Here is a 17,263-nt window from a genome sequence, read left to right on the forward strand (position 1 = left end):
AATAAACATTTTTATATTATTTAAAATTTAAATTTAATATTTCTTTTAAATTTAACTTTAAATTTCTTTTAGATAATAAACATTTTTATATTTATATTATAAATTTAAAAGAAAAATTAAAAGAATATAAATATCACCACTCATTAATATATGTAGACTTGACTAACTTACTTCTTGTTTAACTGAGATAACTTATTGAAATCCTTAAAATCCCAGACGGCTCATCTTCTCGTAGCCCAACTTCTCTGTGCTCCATCGAGTGTTATTGTGCTCAGTTGAATTTCATCATGCTCTGTTGTACTTTGTCCAGACTTGCTGTGTTCTGCTGATATTCGCCAAATGATGCAAGTTGATGCTAGCAGACCATACGACAGAAGGTTCCAACCTACTGGAATGATCCACATCGCAGTTTGCTCATAGCATCACTTGCTTAAAAGTATACCTGATACAGAGACAGAGAAGAATGTGATTGATCTCATTTTAAAGAAGTTTGAATATATAGACTAAAGTCCTTACAGTCACTAGTACTATAGTAGCGAGTTTTTTTTACCTCAAAACTAATCCAACCAAAAAGAGAGGAGAACATAAATACTAAATGCGTTGGTCTAGTTCCCGTAAAGCATAAGCTTAGCCATGTTCCTCCTAATCTGCAGTTAACATTAGACAGATGAATAGCTAAAAAGAAAAACAGAATGTAAGAAGAATAATCAATACATAGACCTAGAAGCTTCACTTGTACAAGTATATATATATATATATATATATATATATATATATATATTACCTGAAGTTTTCCAAGGGTTCGTGCCAATGATGAGAAAATCCATAAAATAAAGCAAGCATTCAGTAACGCCACAGGAATCATCCAAAAGAAGATTTCTTTCCCAGGAAAGTCGTTGATGTTTCCCTGATGCTCAAACAACTCAAGAAGCACTGTGGTCACAAAGTAAACGACTCCAAGAGGAATTTTTCTCGTGGTTATGCCACCAAAGGTACTCATATATAGACACAACCAAAAGAAGAAGCCTGATGATAAAACCAATAAATAATATAAGAGAAATTTTCTGTGTTATTCAGCATATATATAAAGCACTTACAATCTACTTTTCTAAAGCTAGTGATAAACACAGTTTAATCTCATAGATTATGATTAAATTTCAAGTAGAAATATTCATTTCAAGATTTACACCATGAAGAATCGTTGATCATGGACGATTGTGGTTTTTATTTCAAGTTGTCAAGACAATATTCATTTCAAGTTTTACACCATTCTCATAAAAAGCTTATCTCATAGATCATGATTTCAGAAATTTTTCTACTAAAGTTAATTAAAAAAAAAATGAAACAAAAATAAGCAAAATATAATCAAAATATAAGCATAATGTATGCATAATATAAGACAAAATATAAGCAAAACATAATCAAATTGGTTTATATTTTGGTAAACACTAGTGAGTATTTATGATTATCATTTTTCTGTGTAATGGAATGATCAAACCAAATTATTGCGAGTATTAGATTTCTTATGGGTCGATGAAATTTCAATTTCAATATTCCTCTGCAAAAACCAAAGACTTAAAGTTATAACATAAAATCAGTTAGGTTCGTCAACAGAAAGATTACAACATATAAGAAGACATATAAGAAGACAATGACATACAACAAAACCAAATTAATACTCTTAATCGAACAAACACTAATGAGTTGCCTTTAGGAAATTCACGTGAAAGTTGCATTTAGTTTTAAATAGGTTGTTAATCTTTTTTGTGTTTAATTAAGTTTATGTTATAGGATTTAGTTTCCAAAACCCATATAAACCTAGTATCACACCATTTCAAAAGAATCTGTCTTTTTGTTGTAGGGATATTTACTCGGATTGAATGTCCAGAAGGTCAAGAATATACTAATTTCAAACCAAGATGATCCATTCGAGAGCTTAGAGATGATTGATGCCATCATGCCATTCAACATCTAGGAATCAATCTCCATTTCCAACACGAGATCGATCAGATCTTTCACATGACTTACAAAGAATGCACATAAATCAATGATTTGAATACTATGGACGAGATCTCCATGAGGTCGCGCATTGCTTTCGATTGCAGAGGCCAGAAGGTCACTATAACCAAGAAAGTACGTGATATAGCATGTAAATATATCTATATCATTTACTTACTACATTGCTCTTAGGATATATATGCGTATTAACGGTTATAATTATTATAAAACATTTTGGTATTTTCAGAAACATTTTAGAAAAGAAGAGTGGAATCAAAATGATGTGAAGGGTCATATAATTGTGTGAAGCTTTTGAGTTCAGTGTAGAAGGTGAAGAAATACTCGATAGTGTGAGGTTACTCGTCTTAATGAACTTTGCTCTGGTCGAGAAAGTCATCAAAAGCGAGTGATAATGAGTTCTTTGAGGCAACCTTGCCACAAAACCTTATGAAGATTAAAGTCCAAGAGGACCATAAATTATAAGCATGATCAAATCGCGGTTCAAGAAGATAATAAGTGGTTACAAACTCTATTACGAGTGGCTGAGGTCGATTGCATTATATTAAAGTCATTACTATAGGAAGAAATATCTCAAATAATCAAGTAAAGTCAAGAATGATACACCCTAAAGTCGATATATAAGTGAATTCGATAGAAGGCTTTTTATAGGTTTTTGATTTCACAGAGATGACATTTCGATGTCTATGGGGAGCTAGAAGAACTAATTATCTTCACGAAGTTGCTGAGAGGTACATATAAACTAGTCTAATATATCTTATGTTGATTCACATTCTTTGTCTTCTAATATGTAAAAGATAACGAAAACTTGTTAAGAAATGGGTCATGAGGGCTTTGAGACGCTACCGAGATACATGAAGGTTTGCTTTGAAGGTTTGCTTTGAAGCTTGAGATATCACATGGTTGGAACCCAACAGACTCTTCAAAAATCAGTGATTATCACTCAAAATAAAGTCATGTTTATAGATCTCTTTAATCATATTGATCAATTGATTCAAAGCATATGAACATTACAATTTCTTAATTTCTGATTCCTCAAATGTAGAGACAGAGACAAAAGTAGAGACAGAGACAAAAGTAGAAACAGAGAGAGTTCTTAACTTCTGATTCCTCAAATGCCAACTAGCGTGGCTGACGGGTAAAGTGTGAGGTCTTTTTGATTTGTAAAATGGCTGTTACCATTTTTGTCAATTTGGCTCCGTGGTACGCTAAGAATTTCTAATCGTTAAATACCCGATTTTTCCGACGTAATTTAGAAGACTTATCAAGAGTCGAGACTAATGACTAATTGAGCCTTCTAGTTATTGTTATTCCTGGAACATATTCAGACTTTTCAAAGTATTACGATATCCAAATCCAAACGGGTATTATTGATTTTAAAATTTATAAGGCCCATTAACAAGCCCAACTGGAGTTGATCAACCTGGAAAGCGTCTTCCTTAAGGCCACCGACCACATATTATCTTCCATCTTCAATACTCTGGATATGTGGTCGGTGGCCTTAAGGAAGACGCTTTCCAAATATTCCTCTGATTACAGTGCCATCCAATTCTGGGTGGCATATCATGAAATAGAGATAGTAAACCCCAGTCTTCTTAATAACCATAATTTAATCTCATATATCATAATTAATTTGCAAGTTATCAAGACAATATTCATTTTACAATATGGAGCATCATTGTTTTTGGGCGATTGCGGTTTTTATTTCAAGTTATCAAGATAATATTCATCTCAAGTTTTACATAATTCTCATAAAAAGCTTAATCTCTTAGATCATGATTTCAGAAATTTTTTCTACCAAAGTTAATTGGACAAACATGAAACAAAAATAAGCAAAATATAATCAAAATATAGGCATAATGTAAGCATAATATAAGAATAAATATAAGCAAAACGTAACAAACTATCAACTTTCACAAGTTTTTACCAAAATATATCGATATTTTATTGGTTTCCAGATAAAAGAGCAAAAACCAAGAAGGTTATTCATCAGTTATTGCCTCTTCATTATTGGCACTCTTCTCATAAATGTAAGTTAAGATTTCTCTTAATCAGTACGATCTTTCCTACGATCTCTCCTAATGTTAACTTCTCAGAATACCTGAAAAGCATCTTCCTTAAGGCCACCGGCCATATAGTAACTTCCATCGGCCTCATCCCAGTGGAGTTGAAAGTAGCATATTCAAAGTACTGAAGAGCCATTTCACACATGCCAAGAGCAATAACCAAAGTGATATGACAGTGCAGCTGACTAATACTTGTGTTCCTCCCAAACCGCAGAAACCAGATAAGGCCGAGTAAGAGATAATCCAACGACATGAAGCCAAAGAAGTTTCTTAGAGGAGCCACTTTTCCTGGTAAAAAACCGTAAGGGTTCTTCCAAACTGTTCTTCTTCTGATTACAGTGCCATCCAATTCCAGGTCGCATATCATGAAATAGAGATAGTAAACCTAGTCTTCTTAATAACCACAGTTTAATCTCATAGATCACATTAAATTGCAAGTTATCAAGACAATATTCATTTTACACCATGGAGAATCGTTGTTCTTGGGCGATTGCGGTTTTTATTTCAAGTTATCAAGATAATATTCATCTCAAGTTTTACATCATTCTCATAAAAAGCTTAATCTCATAGATCATGATTTCAAAAAAAAATTCTACCAAAGTTAATTGGACAAACATGAAAAAAAAGCAAAATATAATAAAAATATAGGCATAATGTAAGCATAATATAAGAATAAATATAAGCAAAACGTAACAATAATTTCAACTTCAATATTCTTTTGCTACATATTGCTCAGATATTATCACGATGCTAGGTACACCTTCGCAGTGGCCTTCTTTTCCATCGGAGCTAGAAGATTTTAGAGCTCTTAGACAATCTTTTGTTTCTTTTAGGATTAGTTTAATCTCTCGTAGAGATAATGTCTCGTAGAGGATTTCGTTGCTCCCATGTAAGTCTGTTGGCTCCGGCCTAGCTCTAGAGGAAAACCCCTTTCGATTGGTAATTTAATTAAGTGTGTTTTTTATGTAAAAAAAAAAACCGACTACTTTAAATCGGACAGACACTACTGATCAGGAAATTCACGTGAAAATATATTTGGTTTTTAATAAGTTGTTAATTTTTTTTTTTGGTTTTATTAAGTTTATGTTATAGGATTAATTTTCCAAAATCCATATAAACCATAACATTTCAAAAGAATGTGTCTTTTTGTTGTAGGGATGTTTACTCGGACTGAATATCCAGAAGGTCAAGAATATACTAATTCCAAACCAAGATGATCCATTTGAGAGCTTAGAGATGATTGATAACCAAGATGATCCATTCGAGAGCTTAGAGATGAGACATCAATCTCCATTTTCAACACGAGATCAATCAGATCTTTCACATGGCTTACAAAGAATGCACATAAATCAATGAATTGAATACTATGGACGAGATCTCCATGAGGTCGTGCATTGCTTTCGATTGCTGAGGCAAGAAGGTTACAATAACCAAGAAAGTACGTGATATAGCATGTAAATATATCAATATATACTTACTACATTGCCGTATGATACATGCGTATTTACGGTAATGATCACTATAATTTATAAAACATTTTGGTATGTTCTGAAACATCTTAGAAAAGAAGAGTGGAATCAAAGACGGCCTACAAAATGATGGGAAGGGTCATATAATCGTATGAAGCTTTTGAGCTCGGTGTAGAAGGTGAAGAAATACTCGATAGTGTGAGAGAATTCACATTTACTTGTCTTAATGAACTTTGCTCGGGTTGAGAAAGGCATCAAAAGCGAGTTTATAATGAGTTCTTTGAGGCATACTTGCCACAAAACCTTAGGAAGATTAAAGTCCAAGAGGTCCATAAATTATAAGTATGCATGATCAAATCACGGGTCAAGAAGATAATAAGTGGTTACAAACTCTATTACTAGTGGCTGAGGTCGATTGCATTATCTTAAAGTCACTACTATAGGAAGAAATATCTCAAATAATCAAGTAAAGTCAAGAATGATACACCCTAAAGTCGATATATAAGTGAATTCGGTAGAAGACTTTTTATAGGTTTTTGATTTCTCAGCGATGACATTTCGATGTCTATGGGGAGCTAGAAGAACTAATTATCTTCACGAAGTTGTTGAGAAGTACATATAAACTAGTCTAATATATCTTATGTTGATTCACATTCTGTGTCTTTTAAATATGTCAAAGATAACGAAAACTTGTTGAGAAATAGATCATGAGGGGCTTTGAGACGCTACCGAGATATATGAAGGTTTGCTTTGAAGCTTTAGATATCACATGGTTGGAACCTAACACACTTCGAAGTGATTAACACTCAAAATAAAGTCATGTTTTAGACCTCTTTAATCATATTGATCAATTGGTTCAAACCATATGAACATTACAATTCTCAGTGGGCAAGTTTGTGTAAAACATTATTGGTAAAAGCAAAATGGTTAAATTCTTGGTGAGTATATATGTTCATTTAGTGATACTCCATGACTACTTCTTGTTGGCTGAAGAACTAAAAATAAAAAAAATAAACTCGAACTAATTGAGAATCACCTTAGGACTGTATAATCTGCAGCTACATTGCAAGAACAGTTAATATTACAAGAACTTTTGATCTGAGTAAACAAGTCCTAAAGGGTCAGAAAACAACTTACTCAGGTAGAAAGGTTATAAGATTTACATCAAGTTTACAAACCGGGATGTACGACTTACACTAAAAACTCTTTAATGTAAACTATATAATGCTTGTGACAAGGAGTTCACTCACGTTTGTCCTCTTCAACCTCGTCTGCAAGCCCATATAAAAGATCATTCCTTTCAACATCTCCTGTACTCTTAATTCCGGTACCCGTCAATGAGACACCTTCCTCTTCGAACTCGTCCCCTGTTTCCGCTAAGTATGAGTACCTGCAAGGTTTAAAGCAATTAGAGTTAAGCTGAGTGCAAAATAGATAATCTCTCGGTGAACACCATATTAGAGTCTTGAATCTTGCCATAAAAGAATTGAGTAAACGTCAATGGAAAGTTGTTTAACCTTGTTGGGTTATTGGATGGAGCCCAAAGGATGCATATGACTGCTAACAGACCAAAAGAGAGTAAATTCCAAAAAGCTGGAATGATCCACGCCATTCTCCAGAGTTCGATTAGAGGGTCAGTTCCGTTGAAGTATAGCTGATACAGAGACAGAGAGGAATGTGATTTCAGTTACACTCCTTTGACTTGAAGTTTCAAGTAACATACGAGTCAGCCACTAGAGTAGTGAGTTGTGTTACCTCAAAACCAATCCAAGCAATAGAGAGCAGCACAGAGATAGCGAGTGTGTTAGTGAAGTTCCTATACAGCTCAAGCTTAGCCATGTTTCTCTTAATCTGCAGTGAACATTAGACAGATAAGCAGCTAAGAAAAAATTTAGAAGAACTGTATCTTCGTAGATGGCTTAAGTAGCTACTGATTGGAATCTAAATAAGATAACATGGTTATGATCCTTGAACGCATGTGGTATATATACTTCCTTCATATATCATAATTTGACAGAGAATATTTGGCTATGTATCTACTATTGCTATACAAAGAAATCAATTCAATATAAGTGTTGTATCTTACCTGAAGTTTCTCAAGAGTTCTCGCCAATGATGAGAAAATCCACAGGATAAAGCATGCATCCAGTAATGCCACGGGTATCACCAAAAATATCACTGTTTTTCCAGAAAAGTCATTGATGTTCCCCAATTGCTCAACCAACTCAAGAGCCTCTGTTGCAACAAAATATATGACTCCAAGAAGAAGTACCCTCGAGGTTATGCCACCAAGTGTAGGCTTTACGACCCCATAACCCATAGAAACAACCAGAAGAAGAAGCCTGGAAAGCGTTTTTTTTATGGAAGCAAAAGTCACTGCCCACAGAGTAACAACCATTGGTCTCATACCAGTCGAGTCGAAATTAGCATACTCAAAGTATCGAACAGCCATTTCACACATGCCAAGAGCAATAACCAAAGTGATATGATAGTGCAGCTGAATTATATCCTTCCAAAACTGAACAAACCGCACAAACCAAACTAGGCCAAGCAGAAGATAAGCTAACGACATGAATCCAAAAAACTTCATCAAAGGAGCAACCTTTCCTGGTAAATAACCATCAGGGTTCTTCCAAACTGTTCTTCCTCTGATTCTAGTGCCATCCAATTCCGGGTCACAAATCATGAAATAAAGATAGTACATTCCAGTCTTATTTATAACCACTGTTTCAGGGGACATATTAACTTCTGTCTTGTTCCCTTTAAAGTAAGTCTTGATCTGTCTTGGCCACTCACTAGAATCTCTGTTGATGATAACCTCCCCAAGGCTGCAAGATCCAGTATCAGCAAGCTCTGGTGTGCAACAAATTGCTTCGGATTTGAGAAAAGATCCCCCAATTCTATCACGGTCTTTCACTTCAAGTAAGATTGCTTCCACTAGCCCTGCAGTTGATTGCATTGCATTCTGTTTACTAGCAGATTCCACTGTCCTCACAAAGGTCACATCATCAAACCTATAAGTAACAAAGATATTGGCTAAACAACATTAGCTATAAAGGTATTGCAATGGGAGAGCTTTCTACTTGCTTAAAAGTCTGATCTCAGCTACATTGAGAACAAAGAGTAATCAAACTTATAATTATTAAGCATAAGGCTTCAAAGTAATGTTCCTTAGTTAAACTATTCCAGACCCACATCAAGGTGTATATTAAAGCTGATTTGAGGAGGAAGAATCTGACCTTATAAAGGACTTTCCTTTAAGAGGTTTATCAGAAGAAGTGTTTACATCCTGAAACTTGGAAGCGTAGAGACCTTCGCTACCTCCATGGAAGAACCGAGCATTGGCGCGTGCGGTGAAGCCTTCGTTCTTGTACTCGTGAATCGATGCATCGGAAGCGCCGATCAAGCTTCCGACAAGTAAAATCACAATCGCCCACAACCCTAACAGACGATTTCCCATTGGAAACAGAGCTTAATTGTTTGTCTCTTGAGTTGAATATCGCGAAGCTGGAGCTAGAAGACGCTGATCGAAGATTTTCGATCGAACCAAACGAGAGAGAGAGACGATTACTCAAAGTCTCAAACGGTGCACAGATCAAATACTCCTTTTTTTTAATTGGCTCAACCAAAAAAAAAAGTTTACTGAAATTACATGTCTACGGTAAGAAAGAAAAAAAAAACACTATATAATTAAATTTAAGTTGGTTAATTTAATCATATAATAAATTTGGCTAAATAAGCTTAAGATATAACTTATAAGCATGGTGGGAATGCATAGTCTTAGATTTATATCTGTTTGGAAGAAGATTAAGTGTATAAGAGTTAGATTTTCATGTTGTTTAATATATTTGTATTAATCGTTTTAGTGTGTTTATGTTTATTTTATTCGGACGATAGTTTCTCATTTTTCGGATTTTTGGCTCTAGGATGTATCTATTATTATTTGCTGGCTTTTGATTCCAGTCGTCAGATAGTTCTTTTCTCTGTATTATTTTCGTTGAATTAATAAATATTAATCAATGTTAAAAAAAAAGCTTCAATATTAGCCTAAGCATGTATATACAAATTATTCTCTATGCTTATTATACTATCCACAACGCGGTATGGACGGAATTCATCTGTGGGGTCTAAAACTATTATTTTGATTTGTTTTAATTGTTTAAACCCAAAAACTTGCTGATACCGTCTCATTGGGATGAGCCTGACGAGCCTGTATCGTCGAGGTTCAACGGCTTATGTGGCAAACAGTGATTGGGTGTAGTTTGGAGAAATTTTTTTAGAGTCGGGGTCGAAGTTTTGGGGTTTATTTCGCATTCTATTTTTATCAAAAAAAAAAACTCTCAAGGCAATTTGCGATAATCGCGACTTCGACACAAATCTTCCCCTTCGATCGAATCGACGGTGAATCGTCGCTTCCCCTCCGGTGGATCAGTAAGGTACGTCGTCTGTTTCTTTTGAAGTATTTTAATTTCGTTTTATTCGAGAGTTTGAATCGATACTAGGGTTAACTAAATTGGGGGAAAATTAGGGTTCTGTGGGAACTTTTGTTTTGGGGCTTTTGGTGTTTAGTAAGATTTGTATGTGATTCATTGTTCTTATGGTTAATCGGTTCCGAATTTCGCCTATTTGGGTTTTTAAAACTGATGATAAAATTAGGGTTCTTGTTGATAAAATTATGTGATTGGATATTGCTTTGTACGTTTCATTGATTGTTTTGCTTAAGTAGTTAACCATCGAAATGCTTATGTTGTTGTTGCGAGGTTAGCAATGCCTATCAGCTGGAGCGAGCCCTCGTCGTCTGAGGACGAAGCTATCGAGAACATGGCTTGGGCATACGCCGATGGTAACTATGGTATTCCACAAAGATGTTTCTGTGGCTTAGCGGTGAAGCTTGAATCCGTGAGAGGTGGACCGAATTGTGGACGAAGGTTCTACCGTTGTCCTGAGTGGATAAACGAGGTCCGTTGAACACTTCTGTTTACTTGTTTTGTTGTATATTCATTCTTCATTTGTATCTGCTTTGGCTTAGTTCGGTTTACTTGTTTTGTTGTATAGGGTAGTTTTCAGCATATTTTCAAATGGTGGGATGAGGCTGTGGAAGAGCAATTCGAAATCTTGGGGCAAACGGTTGAACGGCTTAATGGAGAAGTAAAAGAGGAGGTGAGGTTGCTTAGGGAAGAACTTAACGAGGAGATACAGGAGCTTAATGGAGTACTAACCCTGGAGATCTGCATGATTCATGATGAACTTGAAAGGTTGAAGCAAGGTGATAGCTACTTATGTCTCATTCTTCTATGTGTGTTTGCTGCTATCGCCTACGTGTTTAAGTAGTTCATAGTTTTCTGCTAACTGTTTAGGCGGCTTTTGTTAAGTACTTTTTATGATGTTGTAATGGAAGATGTTATTTATTGGATTACTCTTTATTGGTGAGTCAGTAAAGATAAGCCATAACTAACAACGAGTTAATGCTATTTATTGGTGAGGTTGGATTACTCTTTCAAGCAAGACGAACCCGATAATTCTCCTTAGGCAAACCAGACATTGCTTGGGTGGGCAGAAATAAGGTTAGACATCACATCACTTAACTTTTAAATGAATATGGTTGGTTTAGGTTAGCAAAGTAGTTATTGTATTTGTTAAAGCTGGTAGGTAACTCGATATGACAACCATTACTAAACCCTTGAAACTTTAAAACACCAATCCTAACTTTCTTAAATATAAAAAACCCTTGAATCTTTAAAAAAATTGAATATCCAAACCTTCTACACTTTCCTTTCCCTCTCAACCTACCTAAACTCTCAAACAAAATGGACTCAGCGAATTCATTTGGGAACTCGCCAGGGTTCGTTAACCTCTTAGCAAGCCAAGAGGATAACACTTTCAACTTTTCCCCAACCATAGATCTTAGCTCATCCGAGGTTCCCTGCTTTAGTAGCCAACTTTCACAAGATGATCCAAGTCCTGTGACTAAAGATCGTGTACCACGGAGGATTTGGTCACCAGTTGAAGACATTGTCCTAATCAGCGCTTGGTTAAACACAAGCAAGGATCCGGTGGTTGGTAATGACCAAAAAGCTGGTGCTTTTTGGTCGCGCATTCAGGGATTCTTCAACAACAGCCCCAAGTTAGCCGACTATCCGAACAGAGAGGCAACGACTTGCAAGCAGAGGTGGGGTCGTATAAATGACCAAGTATGCAAGTTCAGCGGATGTTATGAGACCGCATTGAAGCAGCAGACCAGCGGCCAGAACGACGACGATTTGGTGAAAACAGCAGACCAGCTGTCTAAGCAAGAACTGCTTCAGTCGAAGCATAAAATGCTTGAGATGCTCCTTTCTAAACCCGAGCCACTATCAACAGTTATTGAGGCTTTGAAGACTAAACTGATTAACGAACTGCTGTGACCAAAATTATAATGTAGTATCTTCGTTTATGTAGGGTTTAGGTTTTTTAGTGTCAATGTTCTCGGGTTCTTTCTCATGAAGTTAAGACGTTGTAGTAACTATGTTTTTCAGGGTTAACCTCGTATTTTTAAATTTTTGAAATAATATTGTTGTATCATATGGTCATGACTAAACACGTTTTACTTGTTTGTAGTGGTTGGTGAGGAAGTTTCACTTTGTGGATGTGGTGGTAAAGAATCGAGTGTCAATGTACCCTATGAAGATGTGGTGAAAAAACATTGAGGGGCCTTAGATACTTTGTCATTTTGTGCTATACACCATACAGATTTAGGCTTTTAGGCAAGACATATGTGTAATATTGTATACCACATCTTTCTTTCATGCTTTAGTAACCTGATATGTGCTTCTTCATTATATATATATATTGGCGAGTTGTAAAATTTGTTCCATATGACCTCTAAAATTTGTTCCATAAATCTTACACACTTTATTTCTTTCCATACTTTGTGTTTGCCATGGCTTCATCTTCAAGCAATTCTTTCAATGTTAATTTTGATGATTTCATCGAAGAATCTTTTGAGGAAACTTGGAACAATTACTTTGATCAAACTTTCAACAATGCTCTAAATGAAGTTTTGGAGGAGCATTCCGTTCCAAAGCGCAACCAGAAGAAGAGAGCATATATTGAAAGAAATCGTGAGCAAGGCCATCAGCGTTTATGGGATGATTATTTCAGTGATCGTGCAACATATCCCCCAAATATGTTTCGTCGCCGTTTCAGAATGACCCGACCATTATTCATGCGTATCGTGTCTCGTCTGTCCGAGGAAGTTCCATTTTTCCAGCAAAGGAGAGATGCGATTGGAAGGGTTAGTCTTTCAGCCATCCAAAAATGTAATGCGGCTATTCGTATGATGGCATACGGTTCTGCGGCTGATGCAGTTGACGAGTACCTCCGTCTGGGTGAAAGTACCGCACTTTCATGTTTGAAACATTTTACTGAAGCAATAATATCTTTATTTGGAGATGAATATCTCAGGCGACCCACTGCAGCGGATCTTCAACAACTACTAGATGTTGGGGAAAGCCGTGGATTCCCGGGAATGATAGGGAGCATCGATTGTATGCATTGGGTGTGGAAAAATTGTCCTACAGCTTGGAAAGGGCAATATACACGTGGTTCAGGAAAACCGACAATCGTCTTAGAAGCAGTAGCATCACATGATCTTTGGATATGGCATGCGTTTTTCGGACCTCCAGGTACTTTAAACGACATTAACGTTCTTAAGCGATCACCTGTTTTTGATGACATTTTACAAGGTCGTGCGCCAAAGGTTAAATACTATGTCAATGGAAACCAATACCGTTATGCATACTACCTACCCGACGGTATCTACCCGAAGTGGGAAACTTTTGTACAATCAATACCCCTACCGCAAGACCCAAAAACCAGATGTTTTGCTAAACATCAAGAATCCGTCCGCAAAGATGTCGAACGTGCATTCGGAGTTTTGCAAGCTCGGTTTGCGATTGTAAAAAACCCAGCTCTCATTTGAGATAAGCAGAAAATTGGAAATATTATGCGGGCATGTATCATCTTGCATAATATGATAGTGGAAAATGAACGAGACCATTACAATCTGGTTGATACAACAGAATTCGAACAAGGCGATCTTACCAGATGTTCCCAAGTTGGTATGTCATTCTCTACAGATTTAGCTTCAAATATCGAAAATATGATCGGTATTCGTAATGAAATTCAGGACAGAAAAACACATGATCTATTACAAGCGGATCTACTTGAGCATATGTGGCATAAATTTGGACATCTAGAAGATTATTAGTTTTACTTTTACTTTTGTTTTTTTAATTTTTTTGTTTAGTTTCTAATTATATGTACTAAATAAATCTTTTCATTTTAAATAATTCAAATGTTTAACTAAGTTTAAAAAAAAAAATTCAAAAACATTATTGTTTTATTCTGTTGAATCCCAAAATGGGTATCAGGGTTGAACACCCATTTTTCATAACAGGTTCACTCAAAGTTCTTCCACATTCTCTCTCCTCCAAAAATTATTAAAAAATGCTGATGAACCCCATCATGGGGTTCAGGATTGTAGATGGTCTTAGGTTAAATGATCTGCACTAGTAAGACCATCTCCAATGGGAGGATTTTAGAAGAAGCTCTTCATATTATATGTATAGAAAAATAATAATTAAATATTATAGAGGCTTTTAAAATATGAGAGAGAATATTCAAAATCTCTTGTTTGAGAACCTCTCTTTATGTATTTAGAGACTCTTCTCTTTATCTTCATTTTGTACATGATTTCATTTTATATTATTGTTTTGAGAACTCTTACACTTTTTAATAATCCATGGTTGGAGATGATCTAATATGATTGGTACGTTGTGTTTCTGTACCACTTCATAACTTCATGACCCTTTTTGTATCGCTGCACCATTCACTAACTATGTATTCATACAGTGTCAATTTGTCATACGTTTTAAATTAATTGGACGTTAGAACGATTGTAATGAGTAATTTTGTTATAGATTTAGTGAATGAAAAAGTTGTCACAAATCCATCGTGAATAAAGTAGTACTCCATAGGCCATAGACTAACCTTTTCTTATATAAAATGAACCCAACATTATCTGAGTTCATGCCTTTTTTTTCATGCCTTTTTTTTTTCATGCCATTTTTTTTTCATGCCATTTCCACGAGTTTCTTCTCGTTTTTTACAAACCAGTTTTTTTTTTTTTCAAATCTGTTCTTTACCATTTTTAGATATATTTTTTTATCATCGGATTAGGACAATAAATAGGTTTATAAATTTACCACATGACGATAGCAAAGTAAAGAATTGCTTTCAAGGTATAGGACATAACTCAGTTTTTGTTATACGCAATATATGTTTAATAATTAGTTTGGATTTCATTCACTGTAAGTAAATATAATTTATAGGTTTGTTAAACGTATGACTTAATGCCTCCCCTCCCAATCGGATCAACCTCGTGGCGGACAGAAAATTAAATGGATTAGGTTATCTAATTTTAACTACTTTTCATTAAGACTATGAACAAAGTTACATAAAGTATATAAAAAATAAACCTTAGAATATGCACTAATACCAACATGAAGGAAAACAAATACTATCTTTTCTAGGTGATACAGCTGTGTTTGGTGCAGACGGGAGCCAGCTTCCTTTCAAAGCGTAATTCTATGTCAATGATTTTGTTAGAGGGATAATGATTAAACAAAGACCATCATTTTCAAAATTTAAAGCAAAAGTGAAATAATACTCTACATTCTCATATAAAGAAAAGAAAAGAAAAATGACAAGTGACAAAATTGATTACTTTATGGACCCCATAGATTTATACAAAGTTCCAAAATTTTCCCCCCTTCTTTCCAGATTTTACACATATTTCACCCCACATTTTCCATTTTTTCCCAGACAGCCCCAAAGAAAAAGGAGAAGAAACACAAACACCCCCAAAAGAGAAAAAAGAGAGATTTTTTTTTATCTCTGGAGCTGAATATCCATCTTGCTCTTCTCTATCTTCTCCATTATAGATCCTACAACAAATTTCATAAAACTCAATTAGCATAAAAAATAAAATTGGAGTCTTAATAAACCCCCAAGAATAGTCTCAGTTTCATTTCAAAATCTCTTATTTAAGAAAAAAAAACTACAAACTTTAACTCACCAGGAGGATAACAAACGGGAGGATCTTCAAAGAGAGAGCGAGAGATTTGTTTATGAGCAACGCCGATATCAAAGAGAACAAGTCCAGAAGAAGGATCATTCACAGCAATGCCTTTGACTGGTAACCAAAGAAAAAGCTCTTCTTGTGTCAAACCTTCAAGCCCAACAAGCCCACCATAGCTTAGATTTGCTCTGATCACACTATCAAAGTATACTCTGTTTTCGAACCGAGCGAAACAAGGGTTCTGTAGTTGAACTTCGAGCTCCCCTGTCTTCTCGTCTAGACTGTAACTCTCCACGTTGTCTGGAAACAACCCACCTGGTAAACCACGAGCTTCGAGGAGGTTTCGAATTGAAGATTGTGAAGATGGAGCTATGAGTTGGAGGAGAACAAGAAGAAGAAGCAGAGACATTTTTTTCTTTCTTTTTTCGGATGGTGAGATTTGTGTATTTTGAAGGGTTTAATGTTTGGTGCTCTGTTTTTGTCAAAAGAGTGGAGAAATGAGTTGTCTTTTTTAGCTTATGAGCTGGTTAGCAATGAGTTGTGATCTGTGAGAAATTTTGTGATTATTTCAAAAATACATATATTTTTTTTGAAACCATGGTATGATTTAAAAATAATCTACTTATTTCTGAATTATATTAGTATTTGTTATATAGTCTCACTCATAGTCTTTTGCCTTAAGTAAAGCCATGTTGAACTAATTGACGTTGTAACATCCGTAAATCACGGTTTATTTCCGGGAAACAATATCATTTTCTTAAAAACATAAATTAGTGGATTTAAGTACCAATCATGGTTAAGTGTATCACACACATTATTCATATGTGTCTCTCTCTTTTTCTTTTTTACTGAATTTGTTTTGGTTTACGTACACTTTAAATGAAAAAATAAATTAGAAAAAGACTATAAATTGGTTTTTCATCTTCAAAACAAAATCCATAGCGACTCCAACAGTATTATCATACTAGATCAAAAATAAAATAAAATGTTGCTGTTAATTATTATAGAAACTGTAAATTTCTCACCAAAAATTCACCAACTGGTTTTGATAGTTTTGATTATGAAGTATGTCAGCAACTGAATTTTTTTTTTTTCTGAAAGAAGATTGTTTCTTCTCACTTCTTTTAAAAAGGTCTCGTTAAGTCAAGTCTTCCCATTTAGACATTATTCTTTTGTCTGGTCTGAAGAATGGTACAAGAAACGTGGACTGTGGGACCAAAAAAAAAAACAAACTGAAGCGACACAGAGTGAGTCGAGAAAGATCACGGCCATAGAAACAGAACAATTAGTACAAACCCTCTACAAATTTTCATATGAACATTTCTTTTTTTGAAATCTCTCCAAATTTCACCTCTATAAAGAAAGGATGCCTTTTTAGTTAAAAATTATATATAAAGTGATAGGATCCTTTATCAAAAAAAAATGTGGTAGGATCCAAAATCTCGTTAGTTTTCAACTTTTCACACTATTTTGTAATAGAATTCAAGTTTTTTTTTTCTTTTTTTGGTCAAAATAGAATTCAAGTTTAAATCATTTAACCGTTGTTCAAAAAAAAATCATTTAACCGATTTTTGTCCAAACCGGACATTATA

The 17,263-nt window shown here is 34.9% G+C and overlaps 6 protein-coding genes and 1 pseudogene across 6 annotated transcripts; 4 read left to right on the forward strand and 3 right to left on the reverse strand.

Moving 5' to 3' along the window:
• Positions 1–221: 221 nt before the first annotated feature.
• LOC112087729 lies at positions 222–4,866 on the reverse strand (annotated as a pseudogene).
• Positions 4,867–4,941: 75 nt separating this feature from the next.
• LOC112087734 (S-(+)-linalool synthase, chloroplastic) lies at positions 4,942–6,660 on the forward strand. Its single transcript, XM_024157607.1, is given in 13 exon segments — positions 4,942–4,971; positions 5,238–5,354; positions 5,356–5,424; positions 5,427–5,520; positions 5,645–5,696; positions 5,698–5,812; positions 5,814–5,879; positions 5,881–6,152; positions 6,231–6,314; positions 6,316–6,346; positions 6,437–6,485; positions 6,488–6,549; positions 6,552–6,660. Coding segments are annotated over 13 exon segments (1,143 nt in total). The 3' UTR covers positions 6,654–6,660.
• Positions 6,566–9,128, reverse strand: LOC18010050 (transmembrane protein 87A). Its single transcript, XM_006391918.2, has 5 exons — positions 8,791–9,128; positions 7,638–8,565; positions 7,307–7,402; positions 7,069–7,205; positions 6,566–6,941 (listed from the first exon to the last, which is right to left on the reverse strand). Exons 1-5 carry the CDS (start codon positions 9,009–9,011, stop codon positions 6,794–6,796), a joined length of 1,530 nt encoding a protein of 509 aa, XP_006391980.1. The 5' UTR covers positions 9,012–9,128; the 3' UTR covers positions 6,566–6,793.
• Positions 9,129–10,318: 1,190 nt separating this feature from the next.
• Positions 10,319–10,882, forward strand: LOC112087737 (uncharacterized protein At1g43920, Chloroplastic-like). Its single transcript, XM_024157611.1, has 2 exons — positions 10,319–10,510; positions 10,607–10,882. The coding sequence occupies exons 1-2, from the start codon at positions 10,319–10,321 to the stop codon at positions 10,880–10,882; spliced, it is 468 nt and encodes a 155-aa protein (XP_024013379.1).
• A 476-nt stretch (positions 10,883–11,358) lies between these two features.
• Positions 11,359–11,955, forward strand: LOC112087742 (glutathione S-transferase T3-like). The gene has a single exon (XM_024157614.1). It carries the CDS (start codon positions 11,359–11,361, stop codon positions 11,953–11,955), a length of 597 nt encoding a protein of 198 aa, XP_024013382.1.
• Positions 11,956–12,470: 515 nt separating this feature from the next.
• On the forward strand, positions 12,471–13,511 carry LOC112087748. Its single transcript, XM_024157617.1, has one exon. The coding sequence runs from the start codon at positions 12,471–12,473 to the stop codon at positions 13,509–13,511; it is 1,041 nt and encodes a 346-aa protein (XP_024013385.1).
• A 1,893-nt stretch (positions 13,512–15,404) lies between these two features.
• Positions 15,405–16,187, reverse strand: LOC18010056. Its single transcript, XM_006391919.2, has 2 exons — positions 15,669–16,187; positions 15,405–15,537 (listed from the first exon to the last, which is right to left on the reverse strand). Exons 1-2 carry the CDS (start codon positions 16,078–16,080, stop codon positions 15,482–15,484), a joined length of 468 nt encoding a protein of 155 aa, XP_006391981.1. The 5' UTR covers positions 16,081–16,187; the 3' UTR covers positions 15,405–15,481.
• Between the last annotated feature and the right edge of the window lie 1,076 nt (positions 16,188–17,263).

Source organism: Eutrema salsugineum, unplaced genomic scaffold, assembly GCF_000478725.1.
Source record: "Eutrema salsugineum unplaced genomic scaffold, Eutsalg1_0 scaffold_8, whole genome shotgun sequence".
Lineage (NCBI taxonomy): Eukaryota > Viridiplantae > Streptophyta > Magnoliopsida > Brassicales > Brassicaceae > Eutrema > Eutrema salsugineum.